The sequence below is a fragment of the Balaenoptera musculus genome, chromosome 13 (genome assembly GCF_009873245.2).
Source record: "Balaenoptera musculus isolate JJ_BM4_2016_0621 chromosome 13, mBalMus1.pri.v3, whole genome shotgun sequence".
Taxonomy (NCBI): domain Eukaryota; kingdom Metazoa; phylum Chordata; class Mammalia; order Artiodactyla; family Balaenopteridae; genus Balaenoptera; species Balaenoptera musculus.
The window spans coordinates 24310442-24323198 of NC_045797.1; the positions used below are offsets into that span (position 1 = coordinate 24310442).

General features: G+C 41.8%; 1 protein-coding gene across 1 annotated transcript; it reads right to left on the reverse strand.

Moving 5' to 3' along the window:
- Nucleotides 1–495: 495 nt before the first annotated feature.
- LOC118906330 (T-complex protein 1 subunit theta-like) lies at nucleotides 496–1087 on the reverse strand. Its single transcript, XM_036873799.1, has one exon. It carries the CDS (start codon nucleotides 1085–1087, stop codon nucleotides 644–646), a length of 444 nt encoding a protein of 147 aa, XP_036729694.1. The 3' UTR covers nucleotides 496–643.
- Between the last annotated feature and the right edge of the window lie 11670 nt (nucleotides 1088–12757).

Consider the following 12757-nt stretch of genomic DNA (forward strand, 5'->3'; position numbering starts at 1 on the left):
TACTCCTAAAATGACTTTTTCCCCCTTTGTTTAATACTTACAAGCCTCTTAAGATAAATAGGGAAGGTTTTGGGAGTGGTAAAAGGATTGGTGGGCTTTTGATTATTTTTAGAGCCACACCTCTGGCCCTGTAGATTTGTAAAACAAGAACAGTTTTGTTGTTTTTTTTCAAAGAATTGGGTGGCTATCCCAATGATATTGAAGTATTGACATGCTCATTCACCTATGTTGGAATGTTTTATTTTTCCAAATTTCGCTTAGGGAGAGAAGGCCTCCCCCAAAATTCCTATAAGGTATGGTTAGTTTAGTTAAACCAGTGGCCTCCCATTTTGGTAATCTATTTACAGACAATTTTGGGGATCCTCCCTGGGTTTAAGTATATTTAAATTATGGCCCTCAGTCCGGCCTTTGATCTAAGGAGGCTTGCCTAAGGCCTCATGTGATCCCACTTTTAAAGGTAGCTGGACAATTTTTAGCCCAATTTTTTTTTTTTTTTTATAGTAACAACATGTTTATTGTATCATCCAGCCGAGAATACAAGATACACAAAACACTTCTTAATGTAGGAGAATATGAAAACATCGGGCAATTCCTAGAGTACTACTACAAACACAGCCTTCACCTACAGTAAAAATCTAGCCATTCAGTCATTTTGGTCATCATCCCAGTCTTTCTTCCCACTTGGAGGCTTGGGCCCACCGGCTGGTTTTGCCATGATGATCTGGTCCACTCTAAGTACAGTGATAGCAACATTAGTAGCCAGTTTGATAGCCCAGTATTTTCCCAGGTAAGTATCTAGAACACCAGCTTCCAACATGTCCTTTACAGCAGGAATTTCAGCCTCAATATCTAATCCAACATTTTTATTTCCTTCTTGATGTACTGCATAAAGTTTAGAGATTACTTCATTGGCCTTAACTCCAGAATTTTCCGCCAGTGCCTGGGGAATAGCTTCAAATGCCTCAGCAAACGTCTTAATGGCATACTGTTCAAGTCCAGGACATATCTCTCCATATGATGTGATCTGTTTGGCTAACTCAATTTCTGTTGCTCCACCTCCGTAGCCCAATTTTTTCATCCATTCCATTCCTACCCTGTAAGCACCCTCGACTTGAATTTTTTAAGCATACATATTGGAGGCATTCATGGAATTACAGTGTTTGGATTTGTCCATTCAAAGGCAAAGAGTTACTGGGAGTCTGGGTGCAGGGGAATGCAAAAAAAGAGACCTTTAGTTCTAGCACTGTGAACCAGTTTAACAGCCCATAGTTTAAAAACTTATTTGGGGTGGAATGGAGAAATACTCTGGCATGGGACTGAGAAAGCCTGCCCTGGCCAAGAGTAATCGTTTTTCCTGGTGGGTGTCTTTTCCTTGAGGGTCTCCAAATTGGACAGTGGACTGAAATTTAGTGAGCAAGTATCTTTCCAACAAGGGAATGGGGCACACAGACATGAGCAGAAACTGATGTGCAAAGGTAAAATTTCCTAGCAAGCAGTTGAGGGGAGGGGTGAATCACTTGGTCTTGATCTTGGGTGGCCTTGGCCTGCAGTAGCTTGAAGCAGGATTTTGGTTCCTGGCCAGATATGTCAGGCCTCAGCAATGAGAGCACTGAATCCTAACCACTAGACCAGTGGCCAGTGACAAGGCCCCATCCCTTTGGCTTTGTACAAATAAATTCCCACAAAGACAGAAAGTAGTGAACCAAGTAAAGTGTTTATTAGGAGGAAAAAGAGTACGTGTGAATAGGTGCACTCAGACGGACTCAGAGAAAGAGAGAGTCGCACCCTTGTGGTAGTTTGAATCACTTACATGGGGCATTTCTTCTAGGTTTCCTTTGGCCGATCATCTTGCTTTGCGTGGTTCTGAGTCCGTATCTGGTTTATCTCAGGGTCCTCCCATGTGTGCACATGCATCTTTTAGCCAAGATGGATTATAGCAAAGAGGCCTATGGGTAGCTTGACATCACTCCGTTTTTGACCTCCAAGGAGCCTCTCTGCACATATATATTTGGGAAGGTCTCCTTGACCTTGAGAATGAGAAATATGTGGTCTCTTTCTTTTATCTGGGCAGGGCTCGGCTCCTCCCTTGCTGCTGCTATTTTGGAGTATCTGTCCACACGGGACAAACTCCAGCTGCTCAGCCTGGGACCCATCTATCTCCTGCCTCAGTCTTGTGGTTTCCGTCAATTCCCATTATCATACAGGATTGGGAGGACAAAGGTCCAGAGAAATCAGTCAGCACAGAGTAGGCAGCCCCCATATCTAATAAGAAAATAACTTTCCTACCTACCACATCAAGGGTTACACGACGTTCTTTCAGAGGAATGACCAGGTGTCCTTTGGGAGCCAGGGATGGTCCTGGGCCCTGTCAGTCTTCAGTCCTTTCAGCCATCACTGGTTTGGGAGCCCTGAGTCCACTTTGGGACTAGGGGAAGTCCCGCTTCCAGTGGCCCTTTTGTTTGTATATCAGGCAGGGTGCTGGTAGACTTTTTCCATACAGGGAGTATTCATTCTCCCAGTGGCCCTTTTGGTCACACTTAAAAGAGATATTTTTCTCAGTGAGACAGTGGTTCTAATCCAGGCTGCCTGGATCCTCTCCTCACCAAGTGTCTTCACAAGGGGTGGTAACCCTGAGGTGGTACAAGGATTAGGGCTGCCTCCAGTAATTGTGCTGTTAGCTGTTGTCCCTGCATCCTTTTTGCCTCTTCAACCCTATCTCTATTGTTAAATATTCCAAAGGTCAAATCCATGAGCTGATTTATGGGGGTGCTGGGGTCTCCAGCTCCCCAGATGGGGCATTAGGGGTAAATGGTCTGGAAGACGGTTCCTGCTCAGAATTGGGGGAGGTAGGAGTTCCCAGTTGTGGGCCTCAGCGAGGTTGACTCATAAGGGCATCACCTAAAACATCAGGTTCCTGTGGGGATAGAAGTTACTTTGAAAGGGGTGTGAGCCTGGCACACCCGGCAGGAGTTCTTTAGACCTGGATTTTGGAATAGGGTCATGAACATTTGCATGGATGAGACTTCCCCCCATTTACCTTTCCTTTTACAAAATAGGTCCAGCTGCAAGATGGTATTGTAATTTAGTGACCCATTTTCTGGCCAGATCCCTCGGTCCCCTAGTTTGTATTGGGGCTGTGCAGTATTGCAAAAGAAAATGAACTTTTTCTTAAACCATCCTGTCTAAATTTTCCCAATTAGCTAATACACATCCTAGCAGGGAGTCCTTTGGGATGCTTGGAGTTGCCCCCATTTTTTATTGGGCTGTCTTGACAAGACAGGGGTCTGATGGATCCTGGCCAGATGGTAGTTATTTGTCCTGGCATTCTCCCAGTGTCAACAGTGGGGTCCCTGTGAGCACCGAAATCTGCCTTGTCGGTAAGCTTGAGGAGGCCCCTTGGATTAGTCAAGGAAAAGAACAAGAGCCAGTGGGAGAAAAAGCAACCAGAGTCTCAGGACCTAAATCCTTCAGAGAGGGAAGGAAGAGACCTATGCCCTGAAGCAACTGAACAGATTACCCATATCTCTGTAACAAAAGGAAGAGAAACAAATAGAGCAAAAGAGTAGGGCTGGAGTGCCACAAGGCAGTGATAACAGTACAAGGCAAAATCTCCCCTCTGGATATGGTCCTTGTTATGCTGAGGAGGGCTACCTCTCCACAGAAGTAAAAGAGGCAACACCCAACCTGCTGGCAAAGCTGGCAAGGAGGCTCAAGAATCAATAGATAGTCCAAGGAGTCAGGAGAGAAAAAGGATATAAGAGAAATCCAGGACATGAGGGAAGGTGTACATCCACGATGCTTCCCAGGCCAGAGATTTGTAAGCCCACTGAGAAATGTGCTCGCCCACTACCTCTGCTCAGGTATTGATAAAGTCTGCCCGTAACCCCCATGAGAGGAGTGCTTGCCCACACTTATGCTCAGGGGTACAATATCTGGGGTAAAGATTCCTGGGGAAAAAAGGTAGGAAGGTGTACAGCCACAGTGCTACCTAGGAGAGATTTGTAAGCCCACTGAGAAAGGTGCTCACCCACTACCTCTGCTCAGGGGTTGATAAAGTCCACCTGCAACCTCCACGAGGAAAGTGTTCTTCCACACTTCCACTCAGGGGTGCCTGGGCTCCCCATGAGATATGACAAGCATGACACCCGGTTCAGTATAACAGTCAACAACGTTTTGAAATAAGGAGGAAGACTGAGTGGGACTAAGGTGCACAGCTGCTATACTTCCTAGGAGGGAAGGGACTGCGACCCTCTCCATGGAAGTGCTTACCCACAACATCCACTCAGGGGGTAGTGCAATGAAGCCATAAGCCATGAGAGCACTCGGGGAGGGCCAGGCTGCAAATCTAAAGGAGGACTCACAGAGTGCCCCAATTTGGGCACTGATGCAGTTCCGGTGTCCCAGAACCGGACTCGGACTAAGAATGAGTAGGGAGGGGGAATTGGGCTCGAGGAGCCACAGGGGAAACTCACCCGACGAAGTTGTCAATAACTTGCTGCCTGATCTTAATTTGGATGTCCAGTGGTCATCTAGGTGGATCTTCTTGAGTCCAAAGAGATAGAACTAAAGGAGAATGAGAAAGATAAAGGGGAGAAAAGCCTTAGGCTTCATGGGCTTCTTCATGGCCAGAAAACTGGTCTTTGCCAGATCCTGCAGGTGGCATTACCTGCCACCTAAGAGGATACTTGAATCTACATGGCTTGGGACAAGTCCCAGCCACCCTTCAGAGGGGAGATGTAGCCCAATAGGTGGATCAAGATTATGCCCTTTGAGGCCGCACATTGGGCGCCAGAAAAGATAATACAGGAAAAATGTGGTGTGGGGCATGAGAAGATGGTCACATCCCAGGTCAAGTCCAAGTCCCTGGGACAGCGGCTGAGTGTGGGTTCTTGGCTTTGTGCAGGAAAAAATTCATGAACAAGCCATAGTAAACTGAAAGAAGGTTTATTTAGGGAGATACACAGTCCATAGACAGTGCGGGCCATCTTGGAAAGCGAGAGGCACCAGGGTATGGGGCTGTCAGTTTTTATAGGTTGGGTAATTTCATAGGCTAATAAATGGGAGGATTATTACAACTATTTTGGGGAAGGGGAGGGGATTTCCAGGAATTGGGTTACCACCCAGTTTTTGACCTTTTATGGTCAGCCTCAGAACTGTCATGGTGCTGGTGGGTGTGTCGTTTAGCTTGCTGATGTATTACAATGAGCATATACTGAGGCTCAAGGTCTAGTGGAAGTCAATCATCCACCATCTTGGACCTATTTGGTTCTAACCAGTTTATGTTGTGTCCTCAATGGCTGTCATTCTTTTAAAAGTTTTGCCCTGCCCCCTTCTTGTCTCAAAAAAATATATTTGAAACCTAGAAAGACACAGTAAAAAAAAATAAATAAAAGTTTTATAGCTATTTCATAGCTTTTAGTGGGGTGGAAATTTGAAAACAACAGTGGGGCACACAGTTTTCAGAAAATCATATTTCTGATAGGTCTTACAATTATTCAAATGTAAGACAGAGTTTAAAATCTGAAAAAAATCTCTAAATGCTGTCTAGAAGTGCAATTGCTCAGGGTAATAATATAAATTGTTGTAAATGCAGAGTTGCAACCCTGTAAACTCTTTTCCCTTCAGAGAAGTGTTTCTTTTCAAGCCACTGGTAAGACTGCACTGTGCAAAGAGATTGAGGTTTGTTAAACCAGAGGGCTGTGTGTGCCCCTGTGTGCATGTGTGTGTGTCCCACATGCATGCATGTATGTGATGATATGGCCTACTTTAACTAGTTCCTACAAAAAAATAGAAGGTGACTGAGAAGACTAAAGAAAAGATGTACAAGTTTTTCTACTTTTTCCTGGAAAAAGGATTATAAAAACTAACCAAGCAAACAAACAGAAATGACCTGGCAGGGCTTCCCTGGTGGTGCAGTGGTTGAGAATCTGCCTGCTAATGCAGGGGACACGGGTTCGAGCCCTGGTCTGAGAAGATCCCACATGCTGCAGAGCAACTAGGCCCATGAGCCACAACTATTGAGCCTGAGCGTCTGGAGCCTGTGCTCCGCAACAAGAGAGGCCGTGATAGTGAGAAGCCCGCGCACCGCAATGAAGAGTGGCCCCCGCTTGCCACAACTAGAGAAAGCCCTCGCACAGAAACGAAGACCCAACACAACCAAAAAAAAAATTAATTAATTAAAAAAGAAAAAAAGAATAGCTCTTTAAAAAAAAACAAAAACAAAAGACCTGGCAGAGTGGAATAAAACCAGCAATATCCTGTCAACTACAATTGGCACTCACCATTGACACTTGCCATCTACCTCTACAAGGGTTAAATAATGTGCTGCTGCACCTGCTCATTTTCAACACCCCTCTGAAAGGAGTTCAGTGTGGAGAGCTGAAATGAGGCACTCTGTGCTCTGGGAAAAACTGGCAGAACAGGTCTTCAGTTAGTTAGATATTTTCAGGAGCCAATTTTATGAGCCCAATTCGTGTATCTCCTCATATCTAGAAAAACACAAAAGTATTTCATGGTGACATCTGCTCCTCATGACTAGCAGTAACCTTCATGAGACTAGCAGAAACTTTCTACGAAAAAAAATATGTGCTTGATTGCATGTATTCCCCCTTCACCAAAATCACATATATACTGACCTTCTCCCCTACCTCTTTGGAGCAGTTACTCAGAGCTATCTGAAATGCTGTCTCCTGGGTGGCAGTCTTCATTTTCCTCAAATAAAACTTAACTTGCAACTCTCATGTTATGCCTTTTTGTAAGTCGACAATCCTTTATTTGGAATAAAAAGATAACAAACACAGACTTTGTAAAATGTATTTAGGCTGGACAATTTTGTTCTGATATGTCCATTTTGTTGAGCCTGTATTCAAAGGAACAAAACATGCTCAAAGTCAGTCTTTTATGGAGGGTATCAGGGAAGAAGAAACTTTACCCTTCTAGGTTCTTCTGACTGGTCTAAGAATTAAATTGACATGAGACAGATTACCAGGAGAAAATCAAACAAAAGTCTAATAACATCTTAATAGGAGAGACCATGGAAAACTGATTAACTCACCAAAATGGCTGAAGCCCCACCTTAAATACCATCTTCAGCTAAAAACAAAAGAGAATGTTGGGGGTAGTGGTTTGGGACTTCAAAGAGGAGGAAGGCAATTCATAGGGAGATGGAAAAGCAAAGGACTGTTAAACAAATGTTTTCTGGGTCATATAAAGTCAATGAGACACAGAGTGGCTTCTGATCTCTATGCCCTGCAGAGTTTCCCTCACCACACCTAGCTCATATTCTTTGCAAATATCTCTGGAAATAACTCTATTCTAGGAATAGGCCTTTTATCTAAAATTTTTAGGCAGCTAAGGTGAAGGTCGAATTTCTTCCTGAGTCTTTTGGGCCTCTGTTGTTTCAGCTGGAAGTGATCTGCATGCCAAAGAGATATTTTGGGAGAGGTGAATTTTTCCTCCCTACACAGTAATCTATCTTAACATGACATTGAAGGGAGTTGGCATTTGGGAGGAAAACCCTACAATGAGGAAGGAAAGCATCTTATTGGTGCCCCAAATGTATCATTACATGTTTTTGGACTTAAAGAGGATCTAATGGCAGACATATATTACTTTTTGTGTTTATCATACCTACATGTTATTTTGAGTTTTTGTTAGTCTCATCAAAGATTACAGTCTGATCACAGCTGTCTTGTGGGAACTGAGGTTACCTGGAGCAGAGATAAAAACTAGAGTAACCATTCTCTAGGGATAGAATATTGGTCCTGCTGATGGCTTAAGATAAGTAAATATACTCAAAACACAGGGAGGTGGAGCAGGTGGAGATGAGCAAATGCACACCATTTGATAAAAGAGGTCCAGGCAATTACACAGGCTAGCACCCGAATTTCTTTGAAACAAAGCTTCCCAATGATAAGGGATGTAGGAAAGTCTGAAGCATTCTATTTTAGGGAGCTCCTTAAGCATACTTTTGCATAAGTTAGTGAACTCTAAAGATATTTTTAATTTTACAGTGCTTTATTCAGACTTCCTCTCATCTCTCCTATGACTTTGATATCACAGTGGGCAACTTTGGTGCTAGTAATGATGATGTGGACAAAAAATGCCACCTGCCATTGCAGAAAACAAAAGATGTTACCATCCTCAAGCCATTGGCCACCACAGCGGGCCTCTGATGGTTTGCCCTGAGGGGAATTTAGGATGGAGAAAAACAGGATACTGTCCTTAGATGGTTAAGATGCATATCAAAAAAAATAAATAAATAATTTCAATGAGCCCAGATTCTTGCATCTCCCCATATATAGAAAAGCACTAAATTCATTAACTTGAGACGTCTGCTTTTGTGCTTAACAGTAATCTTTTGGTGTTTGACTACATGTTTTTTGTATCAGCAGAAACTCCTATATATCCTGGCTCCTCCCTTGTATCTTTGGAAGAGTTCCTCAGAGTTCTCTGAGAGGCTGCCTCCTGCACTGTAGTCCTCAGTAAGATCCTGGATAAATCATGACATGCAACTTTTAGGTTGTAAGTTTTTCTAATTATTCTGACACTTTTTAAAATAGTAAGACTTTATTCGGACTACTGCTATTGCAACATTCCTTATTAGGAAGAGAGATAGGGCTCAGCTCCAAATACAGCAAAGACAGCTGGGGATTTATAGCCTGAGATCAGAATGAGGGAGTTGGTTGATAGTAGATTACTAAGAGGAGCCATCAAGGGTAGGGGGTTTCTTGCTAAGTAGATCTAACAGAATTCTGGCTAAAGGTATGCCAGGTGATTGGATATCAAGGGTGTGGGTATACTTACTAAATTGACTTAGCAGGATTCTAACTACAATTGGGTTATTTAGGTCTGGAAAAGATAGGGACAAGGTCAAGGCCTAGTCAGAAGGGCACTCAGAGATGCCTAACTAAAGTTTGGTCAAGGAGAGAGTTTTTGTCACCACACATTACAGTTATCTGATATGACATATAGTCAACATTATTTAGTCAATATTATTACCTTACAGGACCATTCTTTGGATAAAATGAGATGATAATGTATGCAATAACTTAGTAAGTGCACACATATATTTTGTCTTCCACTCTTACTGAAGTTCAAAAAGGAGTAAATGTAGTACTACTCCTAAGCAAACATCCTTTCTCTTATTTTGATTTTCCTCAATCTCCTCACTTTTTTTTTTTTTAAAATAAGCTAAGACCTCAGTTTTGAATTTTTTTTAACTTATTTATTTATTTATTTATTTTTGGCTGTGTTGGGTCTTCATTTCTGTGCGAGGGCTTTCTCTAGTTGCGGCAAGCGGGGGCCACTCTTCATCGCGGTGCGCGCGCCTCTCACTATCGCGGCCTCTTGTTGCGGAGCACAGGCTCCAGACGCGCAGGCTCAATAGTTGTGGCTCACGGGCCTAGTTGCTCCACTGCACTTGGGATCCTCCCAGACCAGGGCTCGAACCCGTGTCCCCTGCATTGGCAGGCAGATTCTCAACCACTGCGCCACCATGGAAGCCCCCAATCTCCTCACTTTTAATTAGCATTCTACTGTTACCCTAATTCAACAAAGATTTGTTGTCTGCTATGTGTCTAATGTTAATTAAAAATGTTTATCAGATTAACATTCTATATCCAGCTGTTTAAAATGAACAACAAATTTTCCAAAATGGATATCAGGATATGGAATCCCAGAGAAAATTTTGTCTTTGTTTTTGTTTTTTTAATTTTGAATCTATTTAATGAAGACTCCCTAAAGGTATACAGAGTAAATAAAATATTCTTATAGTTTTAGTGAATTGTCGTTTATTTGCCCATACAACAAAATAACTTAAGCAGATGACATATGCCAGGAACTGAGCACTGGGAAGAAGTGAGAAATTATCACACTGTCAATGTCCATTTTATATTTCATATTTCTCAGCTTCCTCATTTCTGCACACTGGTTCCCTATATGCTTTTACTCCTGGGTTAGTAACCACTAATTCTTTGAAGCTACTCCCATTAAGAGGAGGAATCTCTTTCTCCATTCCTTAAATCTGGTCTGGCCTTGTGACTTTTTCTAACAGAATGTGGCAGATGTGGTGCTATACATCTTCCAAGTCTAGGCCTTAAAGGATTATTTGGCTTCTGTTCTCACTTTTGCTGCCCTGGAACAGGCAAGAAAGAAAGACTGAGCTATAAGAGGAAGAGACCAGTTGAGCAGAAACAAACTGTGTCAGCTCAGGTGTCTTAAACCTAGCAGGTTTCAGCCAACCTGATAGGTGATTGTAGCCACCTGAGTGACCCAAGGAGCAGTCAACAGAAGTCCCCAGCTGAATGCTGAATGCAACCCAAAATGCTGATCTACAAAACCATAAAATAGAATATAGTTGTTTTAAGGTGCTAAGTTATAGGGTATTTTGTTATGCAGATAATAAATGACTAGTATAACTCTTAAGAAGCTAGTACTTGTGTCCCTTTGTCAGTGGACCACACTCAGACTGCTGCTTTACCTGCATGAATGGAGCATCAGAAGTGCCTCTGCCAATATAGCCCTTGACCAATGACTGACAAGTGTGAGAAGGTATCACCTACATCTTCTCCTGAGCCTGACTATAGAACAGAGCTAAAGTCACCCTCTATAGGAACTTGCTAAATACTAGACCCCTTCTTGGCCTCCCCTCCATCTCTTCTAAGTTTATTCCTCATTCCCCTACTGGTTTTACCTGGGGCTGTTTCCTAAATAAATACTTTTACAGAAAACATTGTCTTGGAGTCTGCATCTGAGAAATGCAACACAATTTAATACTACTACCTAAGAAGTAGTCCTAGGAAGCAGACCTTAAGATAGAACTCTTATTGGATCACTCCCTAGCCAGATGACAACTGGGAACCCATTTTTGTTAGTAAACAGAGATTGCTAATATGAGGCATGCATGCATTACAATTGACTTTATGGTGAATGGGTTGGGATATAGATTGAAGGAGATGCACTGGCCTACATAATATATTTGATGTTTAAGAGATATGGAGAAATGGTAATCATAAGGAATGTAGAGTTGATTCCTTGTTGTTAAGCTCCATTCATGACTGAAGAGTGAAAATAGCAAGCTCAGTTTAATCAATTAATTACCAACTCAGAGCATGACATGAATCTCAGAAGGCTTCCATAATAGCATTTAAAGAGATTCTCTTGACCTATACCCAGAGGGCAAACTGTGTTTGATATCAGTTCCAGGACTTAATGGTTTGAGTAGAAGAGCTTCAAAAGAGTCTATATTCTGATACTTTGCAAGCCTCTTAATTTTAGTTGAGAATCAGAGCCCCAAAAGGGAAAGTGTGAACCCTGAAACTTAGAACAGAAATATTCAGGTGGATACCCTTAAGAACATTGAAGACTCTATAGAAAATTTGGAACATAAAATTCTTTTAGTTATGCTAGATTATAAAAAGGGCTAAATAACCTATTCTGACTGAAAAGTAATCAAATTATGGAAATAAATAATTGAGTAGGAGGTATTCTTTTTGTGTTTTATTTTTCCAAGCCTTAATTATACCACTTAATTCCAGTGATTCATTGAATAAATTTATACTAGACATGGATATGTATAATATTTTAGTGTGTTTAGCAAGTTCTACTTTATGAAACTTCTAATTATAATCTCAACGATTTTCCCCTTTTTTTTCTCCTATTTCTCTGATGTATTTCCTTTACCTATCAGTACATTCATTGAAGGTAGTTTAACATGGCCTCATTTGGCAATAATCTGTTTCCTTTTTCAGATGTTATAATGTAAATAAATAGATTAGCATGTCTGTAGCTTGTTTTATGCATGTCCTCAAAATTTGAGAAACAGTTTGAAGATTAATGTTCAATGTTAAATGAATGCTATTTGGCAGTCTTTGTGCCTTAATTAACTAAATAATCATTCCATAATGCTATCAAAGTAATTAAATTAGACTTTTATACCTATCTTAATATTCATTGATTTTGACATATTTTCAGCCACTTTCAGAGACACTGAAGACCCAATTACATAAAATATTTTGTATAGAGAGAAGTGATAAAGATGGTGGAGTAGGAGGACGCTGAGCTCACCTCTCTCCATGAACACATCAAAAATACAACTATGGGGGTGTGGTGGTGTGATGAATTGGGAGATTGGGATTGACATATATACACTAATATGTATAAAATGGATAACTAATAAGAACTTGCTGTATAAAAAATAAAATAAAATTCAAAAATTCAAAAAAAATATATATATATAAATACAACTGCATGTGGAAAAACTCTTGTTGAAAACAAACTGGAGACTGGCAGAAAGACTCTTCTACAAAGAAAGCTATAAAGAAAAACCCACATGGAATCAAGTAGGAAGGGAAGAGAAGCAATCTGTTTGGCATCCACAATCCTGGCAGAGGTCTCAGAAGAAGAGGGAAATATCATGGGCTCAGGTATACTCCTGGAGAGTGAGAAGTTCAAGCCGTATATAAGTCACCCTAGTCCCAGGGTCTGACACCAGAAAGATGAGTTCTCTTAGATGGTTGAAAACCACTGGGGCTTACCAGAGGGTTGTAAGGAACTGAGGCTCCATTCTTATAGAGGAAGGAGAGACAGATCAGACCCAACCCTGCCTCTGACCAGGGCAGAAGAAGCCATTACCAGTGCACACAACCTTACCCACATTTAGGAATAGTGAAACTAGCTCCCAAGGTGGAGATCAATATTGCCAGCAGGAGCAAAACCAGCTCAGCACTGTGGAACCAAATCCCTCCAGCTCCAACAC

What these genes read in the sequence shown, in the direction of transcription:
- LOC118906330 (XM_036873799.1), bottom strand. Translation starts at nt 1,087, where the DNA reads ATGGAATGGATGAAAAAATTGGGCTACGGAGGTGGAGCAACAGAAATT.